Raw genomic sequence first — 12,344 nt, 5'->3', positions numbered from 1 at the left:
AAGTATAGCCACAACCCATAAACAATATGCATGTTCACATGATTTTAGTGTGATAAAATCGCTTACGAATCTTTTCTGTGTAAAGCTGCATCCCAGTTTTACAACTACGTTGCCATGATGATGTAGTGCAGTAACTCCTAAAACGAATATAAAAACAACAATTTAAACAACTTTATAGCTCAAATAATACAATAGTATTTTCAGAAGAGTTGATTATTTTATGAGAATTAAGTGCTTTTATTAAATGAAAGCTTTACATTTCTGCCTTTAAACCCACTGCCTTTGGCCCCTTTCACTTCAGTTGTAAGTGCCTCACTGTAACCTTGATTTGTGTTTGTTTTTTGTTGTTGTTTTTTTTTTTTAAGAAAAGGGTGGACTTTTTTAAACATAATACCACAAATGCTGTTGATTAAGCTTAACTTGAACCCAAAATATTCTGTTAAAGCATTACAAAAGCAGTCTGTGCAGCTCACTTTATTCCTTCTGAAGCCATATGAGTCCGTTATTTTCTGAAAATCTTGCCTAGATAATCTTATTTGACAGTTGTGGTCACCATTAAAATATACTATAAAAACACTGTTTGTGTTCCACTGAAGAAATACAATCTCATGGGTTTTGAAATATATGAGGGTGAATATTAAAATTATGACAATTGTATTTTTGGTGAACAAATTCTTTAAGATCAGTAGCCCTGATCTTGAATTAAATTCAGACTGTGTAACACTTAGGTAAGTAGCAACTGGTCATTTCCCTTGAAGTCAGCCAAGCTTTGCCTTGTGTTCCTTTATGCTGCAGTGAGTGTCCCTCTCAAACTGTGGGTAACACAGACTACATGCTCCTTCTCGGGGTAGCTTAACTTTAATGTAATCAAATCGGATTGCCAACCGTACTCCCGGGCTTTCCGTTTATTTGTTTTATGAGTGCACACTCTGATGTGTTCTCTTTTGGATGTCGGTTCCAGATGACTGCATTTCATTTGCCCTGTTAGCGCTGTCCACCCCTTTTTCTACTATCGACTTGCTGTCTTCATATTTCTCCCGTCGCAGTAGGCTTAAGCCAGCTATCACACAATAAAGAGCTTGTCAGGGGGCCCACCAGAGGCACAAGCTGTCTCCCATCGTAGCAGAGACACCTCTCCTCTGACAGTTTGACAGATCTGTGTGTGTGTGTGTGTGTGTGTGTGTGTTTGTGTGCGTGTGTAAAGATGCGTCTACTGCAGAACATTTTCTTGAGACTCCTAAACACTTCTACTGATTCCACTGAACCAATAGATCTTGTGAGTGGAGCGTCTCAGACAAGACATGATGTTGTTGATTCTAAAAATGTCTCTGAGGGTGACAAAAATGCCCCTGAAATTAAAAACGTGAGGGCTAAAACCTGCTAATTAATTTCTCTATTTCTTATTTCTAACATCACATATACTTACAATTCTTACTTATCTCAGGAAATTATTATATTACATTTAAGTTTTTTTTACATAAAACAATGAAATTTTATCATTATATTTTGTATGGTTAGGGAAAAAATAATGCCCTCATAAAGGTGAAAAATCCACCTGAAAAAAAACCCATTGGGCAAATATTGCTCCTTAATATAAAAGTGAATTTCTCACACACCTTTGGATGTCACTTAGAAAAGTTTCTGAGTGTTTGTGAATTGTGTGTTTTGGAGTGAGTGGAGAACTTGGAGATCTAACACCTATATAGTCTAGGAAATTAACAGGGGCTTGGGACATGTATGGATGCAAAATATTGCTCCTTAAAGAAAATGTAAATTTTGAACACATCACCTCAACTAGTCGGTTCTAGAACCACCACTTAGACAGAAAGAGGCTTGCATGTCTGATTGGCACAAAAAGAGATCAAACACAGTTTGTCTATGTAGGGGTAGGGTTATCTTAAATTGATTATCCTACAACAACAGACCTGCTCTGAAAAAAAAAATATTATTAAGAAAACACTAAGTTGCGGGAAATAAGCAGAGACTCTAAGTACAGTACAGAAAATAAGTGCATTTCACTGACATAGGCTAACTAAGTTGAAAAAAAAAAATGCACAAATTTGCTTGTGAATGTCCATTTAACTTGCTACTAAGTGCCACAGACAAAACTCTGAGGGGTGAATACACTAAAAATTAAGGCCACTTGTATGTATTTCAACACAAAAATCTGCATCTTATTCTTTAACCACTCGCAATCTAATTTAAGCTGCGCAATCTGTGCTGAAAAAGTGCTGCTTCTTGAGTATTTAAATTGTCATCGTTATTACTTTCCATGTAAATGCGCCTCCTTTCTAGGTTAAATAGGCTCTTTATAGATTGCGCTCTATTCACAGAACTCTGTGCTATTTGACGCTAGCAATTAACATCACACTATTACCACCTGAGAAAAGCAGCTAGTAAATTGAATTAAAATAAATTCAGTGATAATTCATGAATGATGGAGAATAGTATAATAATTATGCATATATTCATATATATGCAGTATAGTCAAGCACACTTTTGGCATGTTTAAGAGAAGATTCGGGTGTCTAGATCACAGTAGTTGAGTGATGCTGTACAGTCCAGATCAAGGTAGTCTGCTGCATCCTCCACTATATAGCACTCCGAACCGGAGTGCAAGATGTAAATTTCACTGTGAAAATTGCATTCAGAACAGATTTTGAGGATGCTTGTTTTTTGTCCCTTGCCTGATCTGCTTAATTGCTTTCTAATGAATCGGGTGCTAAACCAGCACAGACAGCATGAGCAAATAAGCATAAGCATTTAAAACTGAAAATAAGCATTTACATGTTGCAAGTCATTCTTTGTGATTTTCCCCCTGAATATTTTCAAAAGATTTGATGTTGCTACCCTGGCAAAACTTCAATGATTTATTTCATTCTCAAAAGTGCTTGTTGTATCAACCAAGTACATTCTAAACATGACTTTGTTTTATATTAAAAGCCTAGGTGCGTCAAACCAGCCAATCATATTAGTGCTTACAAGATCAAGAAAGTGTTTTCTAGTTTTTTAATGCAATCAGATGATTAGTGAACTGACAGTAGGCAGTCGGTGGGTGTGCTGTCTTAGGCCCTTTATGAGACTACATCTAATACAGCTCTCCAAATCTTATCTTCTACTCTTGTGATTTCTCTGGATAGTGTATAACTGCACCTGCCCCCCGCTCTTCAAATTTGCTGGTTAGAATGTTTGGGAAAAGTACTGGCTTCACAAAAAATGAAGAAAAAACAAAAAAAAATCTAATCAAATTGTGCTCAGTAATCGTGGTCTTACACACTTGATTAAGTTTATAGACGATCTGTCACTTCCTGGCTCCCCTTTTGCATATATCAGCCACACAGTTTTTAATTTCTCTCTCCAAAAAAAAAAGGAGAAAAAAGAACAGCAGGCTAAAAGGGGTAGGCAAAATAATTTGTCCATAGTTTCTGAAAAAAGACAAATTATGATGGTGCTCCCAGCAACTATACATGGTCATCATATTGTTTACTATGTGCTCTAGTTGGATAAGACCTTGGATGAAACACTAATAAACAGTAAATAAAAATTGTTTTCATCAGAAAAGTTATTTTAGAATAATTGTTCTCAGCTCTTGGAGCAAAAAGAAACTGCATCCTCTTCACCTATCTAAACTACCTTTTTGAACCTCTTTCACAGGGACAGTGTGCACTCAAACAAGATTACCTGTGCTACACAATGAATTTAAATTTAAATTTGACAGACATATTCAAACAAAAAGAGAAGCAGCTGTTTATCTGTGATTGAGATTCAAAGCCATCTGTAATGACAAAAACGTTTTCTTTTATCCAAACTGACTCTCGGCTCTGTACAAAACTCATTCAAATTGACAAATTCATTTTTCATATTCATTTGATGTGTGTAACGAGCGATAGCGAGACAAACAGACCCAAATGCAGAGGAATATTTCAAAGGATTTATTTACAATAAATGTGAGCAGTCACTGTGGATGTCGAGGAATAGATTTGTGGAATCCTCCATTGAAGCTTAGCAGGGTAGGGCGATCTAGCTCCCGACATGCAGGTAAAGACAAGGTATCCTCAGTGGAAACCCAGCTGACACACAGTGAACTGGAAGGCAACCACACACCCAACATGCAGGCAACCAACAGATACATGAGACAGGACCAACTAGACAGAGAATGTGAGGTTAGTAACTTCACATCAAACAACAATCTAGTGAGACATTTTGTCAAAACTGAACTACCTTTAACATCAGACCAAGGACATGACACACAAGGGGATTAAAATAGGCATGGACAAAAAGGATAAGGTGCCGATCGCCAGCCAAAGTAGGCATGATCCCACAGAAACAATCAGGGTTCTCCTGGAAACTCTGAAACACATGAAGAAGAAAATGTCAACACGCTTGGAACAAAACGAACAGGGAACAATGATGTCATGGTCCTGTCAGACAAAAATCCAACTTGACAAGCTGACAGGACCGTGACATCACCGGAGCGCGAACGGCAGTAACTCACACATGCCGGTAACTCCCAACCAGACCATGCGCTCACACAAAGAACATACACGAAACACAAGACAGACAGGGAATGATGATGCCACGGTCCTTGTGACAAGGTGAAAACAGGTTGTAAGATAAACACACTGTAAACTGGAATTTCAGTAATTATCAACCAAATTACTATCAACCAGTTTCCAAAAGAAACATGGAATTAATCACAATTAATCAACAGAGATAAAAACCTTTTTTGTCAAAGTGTCTGTTGTGGTGAGCAAACAGAGCGAAGTAGGGATGCTTTTCTGTATCTCATGCATTCTTGGCCAAGGCTAAAGCATTGCACATTATGTCAAAGCTGATTAATGTCCATTTTGGCTTTTTTTTCTACACAGGTACAGCTTATCCACTACAACCATGAACTGTACACAAACTACACAGAAGCTGCCAAGAGTCCAAATGGATTGGTGATAGTGTCTATATTTATGAAGGTGAGTATTGCCTATACATCCATGCAAAAAATGTTTTATTGATGTGTTATGCTTATTTGCTGTGTCTCACTACTTAACAAATTTCTTTAGATGCAAGCCAGGTCACTCTGTGTCCATTTTGTAATCCCAATTCAAGCATAGCTCCAAGCTACTTGAATCGGGAAAAACTTAAATCTACAAAACTGTTGGTCAAGAAAACGTTTAAATAATGTATTTCAAATCAGCAAAAATATAAAAATAAAAAATCAATAAATAATTTAATCTGACAACAGTGGTATCACAAATTGTGCTTCTTTAAACTCACACAAAAAAGTGCTCTTTTTCAGGTAGCCTAGCTAATTCTATGCACATTTTATCCAAAGCAGATTGCTGCTTTTCACTGTAAGGTCGGAATTCTATTTCTATAGCCACCATATTGAGCATTGCAATGCCTCTATCAGAAAGGTGATTGGCTCTTTTAAGACAGTCCTACAGCTTTTTTGCATTACAATTTCTCCCATTCATATGTATGTTAGTGGACCATTTCTCTCCTTATAATGTCTCTGCTGTGTACACTCTCCATTGCACATGAAGGTGAATTTATGGATTGACATGAATGTTTGTGACAATAATATATTATTTTGCCGGAGACACATTATTGCCCAATTTGAACCTCAGCACATTAATTAAATAAATACATGCTCTAAAGCTCAGAAACAATTAGCCATGCAATTACCAGACAGCATCTTCCTGTCACTCTGGAAGGACAAGGTTATGAAATAACTTTCCCATGCTTTGTGAAATGACAGTGCAGAGAAATGTCTGAAAAGCTGTAATAGACCATTACCTTATTTTCTCCCTCAGGACAAGAATTCAAGCTAAGCTAATTAACCCATCCAAAGTCAGTGGCAGGCAGTCATCTTTGCCCTGGAAGTGAGCATAGTGCAGTCACCTCTGCTGTCTGTCCATATGGGAATGTGTTTAATTCATGCACTCTCTGAATCTATAGGAACAATTATGTAGTCGACTCTGCATATACTAGAAAGTAAAACGTCATGGTTACTGATGTCACCTCCGTTCCCTGGTGGAGGGAACGAGACGTTGTGTCGATGAGTTAACACTAGGGGTTCACTCTTGGGAGCCCAGACATCTCTGATCTTTTAGAAAAGATTAGAAAAGGCCAATGAGAATTGGCTTGCAGAATTTGCAAGCTGGACATACGGGTATAAAAGGAGTGCCACTTGCAAACACACACTCAGGTTTCGCACTGAGCCGAGCCAAAGATCCGGCCATTTCAGCAGTTGGTTCAGTGTTGTGGCAAGAGGGACAAAATGTCTCATTTCCTCCATCAGGGAATGGAGGTTACATCAGTAAGCATGACATTCCATATCTGTCACTCACTCGAAGTTGTGTCGATGAGTTGACACTAGGGGTCCCAATGGAAAACGCCACAAGAGCTGAACTGAGTTATGCAGACTGGCGGTGCGAGACGGGTAGAACTCTGTGTGCCTCGTAGCCAGCGCAGCAACCCATCGCGTAACTACCCCCAACACACTGGCAGGCATGAAGCGGTCCCCTACACCTTGGGGAGCGGCTAACTGCTCAAAAGTTTAAGGACTGGCTGGCCCAGCCATAGCCTTCTCTCTATTGTTCTCCCCAAAAAAAGGAACAAAATCTTTCAGCTGGGGGCCATATAAGGTCCATGTTGGGGGTGTTCCTCCAAAGAGGAGGACACTGCGGAGACCACACCCGGCCCCAAGAAGGGGGGGGGGGGGGGTGTGGGACTTCTAAGTGGAATTCAACACACTGTCTTACCGGGTCAGAGCGGAAGCACATCGTGCGAAGCGGCACTGAGGTAGGTCCTACCCAAGGAGGGGAGGAGTTACTACAAACATGGTGACCAAGGAAGGTGCCCAAGGAAGACGCGGTTTAACAGCGGTGAAACCATTTTCCGGAATATACATCACATGGTGTTACATAAGGAGACAGCCAGCACATGTGGAGTACTTACCTCAGTATGGGGGCCTAAGTGACGCACGTACTGGGGCGGTGGTGAGCCTCTCCAAAGACTTATCGGCCACTGGGCTAAGGAGGAAGAATGTCCAGGGTTCACACTTTTTTGCGAACGCAACTGGGAAAAGAGCGCACGTCTTCACCTCAAGGGAGGGGATGCATTTTATGTACTTGGTATACAATTAAAAATGTATCATGCACTTATGTGCTTGGACAAGCAAGCTGCAGGAGAAAAAAAAACAAGGTTCATGTACCATGGAATAATTCTATATTAATCTGTTAAATATTTAAACATTTTTAATCAAATGTTTGGTGCAAGCTCATGCCTTTTTAAAGTTCTCACGAAACGTTTTTCCTTGCCTATCACTCATTATGTGTCAATACCATACATACAAACGTGTACTGTCGTGTCAAATATTTATTTTATATTTGACAAATGCAGCATTCGCTTTGATTAAGAATGAATTGGGAATGGGTTCAAACTGACTGTCAGCTCCACCTATTGAAGAACATCTGACGGAGTTGACAGGTAACACATTACACATGTAGAAGTCATTTTGTTTTTGTTTCTAGCTACAAAGGAGACTTAAAATTAGTTAAATTATCCAGAAATTCCAAACAATTTCTTTACAATATATATGATGGTTTCATAAATATATGATGGTGCAACAAAAAGTAGGGACACAGCTGTGAAAACTTATAAAAGAGATATATGTTTTTAAATATAATATCTCCCTTCTGTCAGGATATAGTTATATTTAGATTCATCCTAATTTAAATACAGAAATATATTATTATTAAAGATGAATACATTTTCATCTATTTGAATTATTGAGTATGGGATCAAAATCCTGTCAAATCTATTGCAGTCACGGATCCAAAAATAATAAGCGTGAATCAAAATAATAAACGTGAATCAAAAAATAATAAGCACAGATAAAAAAATATGCGCAAAAATAAATAAAAACCGCAGATCAAAATAATAAGCACAGATCAAAAAATAACAAGCATGAATCAAAAATATATAAACATATTAAAATATGCTGCAATAAAAAATTTAAATTAAAGGAAAGTCAACATAATTGCAAACAAAATCATGTTTTCCTTGGTTATATTACAGTTTATTGTGCTCTCTGACATTTTTGCTCATATTATAATTTTTATTTGCTTTTGTTTTCAAGTTCTGCGCTTGATTTTCCAAAACTTGTGAGTATAGTTTCATGTAAATCAGGGGGTGTAAATCATTCGAAGATGGGAGGTGACATCACTCCAATGCAATTCCGATGGCTGCTGCTAAATATTATATTATTTGTGGTTAATAGATACGCTGCTTGTGTCCATTTTGAGTATTTTCTGCCAGCTCTAGGAAACAATGTGTTGTCCGAGTAGGCCATTATTATAGTCAGTTAACACATGTATCGAGTCAGCTGAACTTAGTTAGCAGAGTATTAGTTTAGCCATTATTTAAGACTTCCTTGTTTGTAGGTTATTGGCTGCATATCAAGTCAAGTCAAGTCAAGTGGTTTTTATTGTCGTTTCAACCATATACGGTTAGTACAGTACACAGCGAAACGAGACAACGTTCCTCCAGGACCATGGTGCTACAAAAAACAACATAGGACAAACACAGGACCACATGAGACTACACAACTAAATAAAATACCTATATAAAATGCCTATATATACCTATATAAAGTGCACGTGCAAACATGTGCAAAAAGTACGGGACAGTACAAGAAATTTCTGACAATGAACAGAACAATTGACACAGTGAGAGACAGTGCAGCGCCGATCAGTACACAGTAGTGCAAAAAGATGACAGTTTCTAAAAACATAAACATAACATACTATGAGATAATGTTCTATGCACATAGCAGTTATTGAGGTAGCAGACAGTTATAAATTGACAGTAATTAAAGTGCAACTCAGGACACGTGTGTGTAAAACCAGTCTCTGAGTATTGAGGAGTCTGATAGCTTGGGGGAAGAAGCTGTTACACAGTCTGGCCGTGAGGGCCTGAATGCTTCGGTACCTCTTGCCAGGCGGCAGGAGGGTAAAGAGTTTGTGTGAGGGGTGTGTGGGGTCGTCCACAATGCTGGTTGCTTTGCGGATACAGTGTTTTTTGTAAATGTCTTTGATGGAGGGAAGAGAGACCCCAATGATCTTCTCAGCTGTCCTCACTATCCTCTGCAGGGCTTTGCAGTCCGAAACGGTGCAAGTCCCAAACAGGCAGTGATGCAGCTGCTCAGGATGCTCACAATAGTCCCTTTATAGAATGTAGTGAGTATGGGGGTTGGCAGATGTGCTGTCCTCAGCCTTCGAAGAAAGTAGAGACACTGCTGGGCTTTCTTGGTAATAGAGCTGGTGTTGATGGACCAGGTGAAGTTCTCCGCCAGGTGAACACCAAGGAATTTGGTGCTCTTGACGATCTCCACAGAGGAGCCGTCGATGTTCAGCAGAGAGTGTTCATCTTGTGCTCTCCTAAAGTCAACAACCATCTCTTTGGCGTCGTCCGTTGAACGGTTTGGACGATACGCAAACTGCAGTGTGTCTAGTGAGGGGGGCAGCTGGGTCTTAATGTGCCTCATGACGAGCCTCTCGAAGCACTTCATGATGATTGGTGTGAGTGCGACGGGACGGTAGTCGCTGAGGCAGGACACTGAAGAATTCTTTGGCATGGGGATGATGGTGGTGGCCTTGAAGCACGTTGGAACGACGGCGCTGCTCAGAGAGATGTTGAAGATGTCGGTAAGAACATCTGCTAGCTGGTCTGCACATCCTCTGAGCGCTCTGCCAGGAATGTTGTCTGGTCCAGCAGCCTTCCGTGGGTTGACTCTACGTAGAGTTTTCCTCACATCTGCCGTGGTAAGACAGAGCACCTATCTAAAAAAAAAAGAAAAGAAAAACAAGTGTGGATTGGTGTGGATGTTTCATGCATGTTTTACTAGCTGTGCCAATGTAGTCGTGAGTTCAGAACCCCAAAAATATGATTTTGTTTGTAATTCTAATGACTTTGCTTGATTTTTTTTTAAATGTGTTTATATATTTTTGATTCATGCTTGTTATTTTTTTATCTGCGCTTTTTATTTTTGCACTTTCTTTTTATCTGTGCTTATTATTTTTTGATTCACGCTTATAATTTTTGTATTTATTATTATTATTATTTTTTTATTATTTGATGGGATTTTGATCCCATAATTGAGCTATAGTATGCTCTGGGGACATATGGGGAAATTGAGGTATAAGGTAATACCAACAATATAATTTCAATAAAATAAATACTAAATAAAATAAAATGGAAGGTTTGATTTAATGGCTTTCTAGTGATCAACTCTGATTTCAAAGTGTCTTTTCTTGCACTTATTATCACTCTGTCATGATTCACAGCTAAAGCCCTTTTCTGAGGTATCACATGCTGTGTTCCCTGTTTTGGCGTCACACTACCAGGAATGTGCCAAAAATGCTATTTTTCTTGTGGTATAAATAGCTATATGGATAAGTAGTTTCTTGGCAAGGTAAAACCATTTATTGCATGGGAAAGTAAAAGCTTTTTTTTTGTAGCCAAATTTCTTTTCAAACACCGTGTAGTCCACCCTAATTATTTCTTGGGAGAGAAAATGGCTGACTGCAGCCCCAGGTAATATTGTAGAAAGTCTCACAAGAATGCGACTAATACTTTTAAGCCTCAGTCTTCACTGTTCTCTCAATGAGGAGGTCAAAAGAAAAGTGATTTGTGTTGAAGTCACGAGGCACTTTTCTTTTAATCTCTGAAATTGAACATGTTTCAAATTAGCAAATTAAAGTGGAGTCAAAAGAAAGCAAGAGCACTCTTTTCCTTGTTGGCTCTGCCAAAGCTTTTTACTAAAAAGCATTCACAACTTTTGAAGACCTTGTCTATAGGTTTTCATTGCAAATGGGTGTTTCGTAAGTGGTTCTATCAGGTGTCATTTAATTATAGAACACTGTTGGGTTCATCCTGGTGCAGTTGTGTAAAGTGTTTCAGTAAATTTCAAGTGACATGATGCTACCTGAATGACTGGGAGATTTTCCCTTTAATTCCCCTGATATGTTTATTTCTTATTTCTGTTTTTTCTTTTTTCTCAGTCATGTTTTTTGACATTTAGAAATAAAGTTGTCACTAATAATGTGCTTCTCTTCACATTCCCTTTCCCCCTGCTTACGCCTCTTCTACTTTTTTACTTTCCTATCTATCACTGTCCTTCTCCCTCACTTTCACTCTGTTCCACTCCCCTCCTTCCCTTGACATCTGTTCCATTTCAGATATCTGAGACTTCAAATTCATTTCTGAATCGAATGTTGATCAGAGACACCATCACAAGAATAACATATAAAAGTAAGTGAAAATTTCTGATCTCACCATTTATATTGATGGTAATGAGAATTTGTTTATAGATTTTATAATTTCATTCTATACATATTGGTCTGTACAATGTAAACAAGTACACTAAAGCTGAAACTTGGACGTAAAGGTTCAATTGCTGTCTTAACCCCTTTTATTGTCTTAGGGTAATTTTTGACCCATCAAAATATTTGTTATGAACAGTGCATAGCTTGTGGTACTGAAACCAAACATTGTGACTTGATTAAGACAACAAATTAAAAAACAAACTAAATACAAATAAAGATTTTTAAAGTTTTAAAAAAAACCTGTATAGCTTTGTTTATAATTAAGAGAAATAACAATTTTAAGCAAATTGTTCCTTCCATTGTCTTAACGGGCTTTCTGTGTGTTATACAGCTTTTAATCATTTTTTGTACATCTGTGAATCAAATTTGACCTAAAAACATATTTTCTCAAATTTAGCCACTAGTCCCATATTCTTTTCTAAATTTCCAACCTGCTCCACTGGGTAAAAAAAAAAATTATGACACCTTCCTAAACCCCTGTAACACTGCAAAAAATGGTGGAAAGGAAGAGATTTCTTGCAATGGATGTGCAAAGTTGGCCAATTTGTGAAATAGGCATGTACTAAAATTGTACAGAATACATCAGAAATTGTTGAAATATAGTTAAGATATTATAAAATGTCCAAAGTGATTGAAATAAATGTAAATTGAGACATCCTTGGTTTTTAAAAAATTTTTTTTTTCAATTTGTAAAAAATTCATTAAAAATTATGTTACTCCATTAATATTCAGAATATAGCATTTTTTCTCCCTATCGTTATACACTTTGGGACCACAATAAACAGATTTTATTTAAAGACGGGCCACTGCACCCGAAGGACAAAAGGAGGGTGCAGTTTATTAAGACAATAGGAGGGTTAACAAATTAAAATACTGACCCTCAAGTTGTTTAAAACCCTTATTACTTTATTAAAAACAATACATTTATAAGAATGTCCTGTTCGCTGATTTCAATATGAC

At 37.8% G+C, this 12,344-nt stretch overlaps 1 protein-coding gene across 1 annotated transcript in view; it reads left to right on the top strand.

The window, feature by feature from the left end:
* The window catches only part of LOC127633768 (carbonic anhydrase-related protein 10), a 214,229-nt gene that overhangs the window by 191,566 nt on the left and 10,319 nt on the right, over positions 1–12,344 (top strand). Inside the window, exons 5-6 of the mRNA XM_052113067.1 lie at positions 4,869–4,964; positions 11,238–11,310. Coding sequence (XP_051969027.1) covers positions 4,869–4,964; positions 11,238–11,310 — 169 coding nt within the window. The remainder of the gene's footprint in view (positions 1–4,868; positions 4,965–11,237; positions 11,311–12,344) is intronic.

Source organism: Xyrauchen texanus, chromosome 40 (genome assembly GCF_025860055.1).
Source record: "Xyrauchen texanus isolate HMW12.3.18 chromosome 40, RBS_HiC_50CHRs, whole genome shotgun sequence".
In the NCBI taxonomy this organism is placed as follows: Eukaryota; Metazoa; Chordata; class Actinopteri; order Cypriniformes; family Catostomidae; genus Xyrauchen; species Xyrauchen texanus.
Note: the sequence above shows the minus strand (reverse complement) of the source record. Positions and strands in the feature narration are given on the sequence as shown.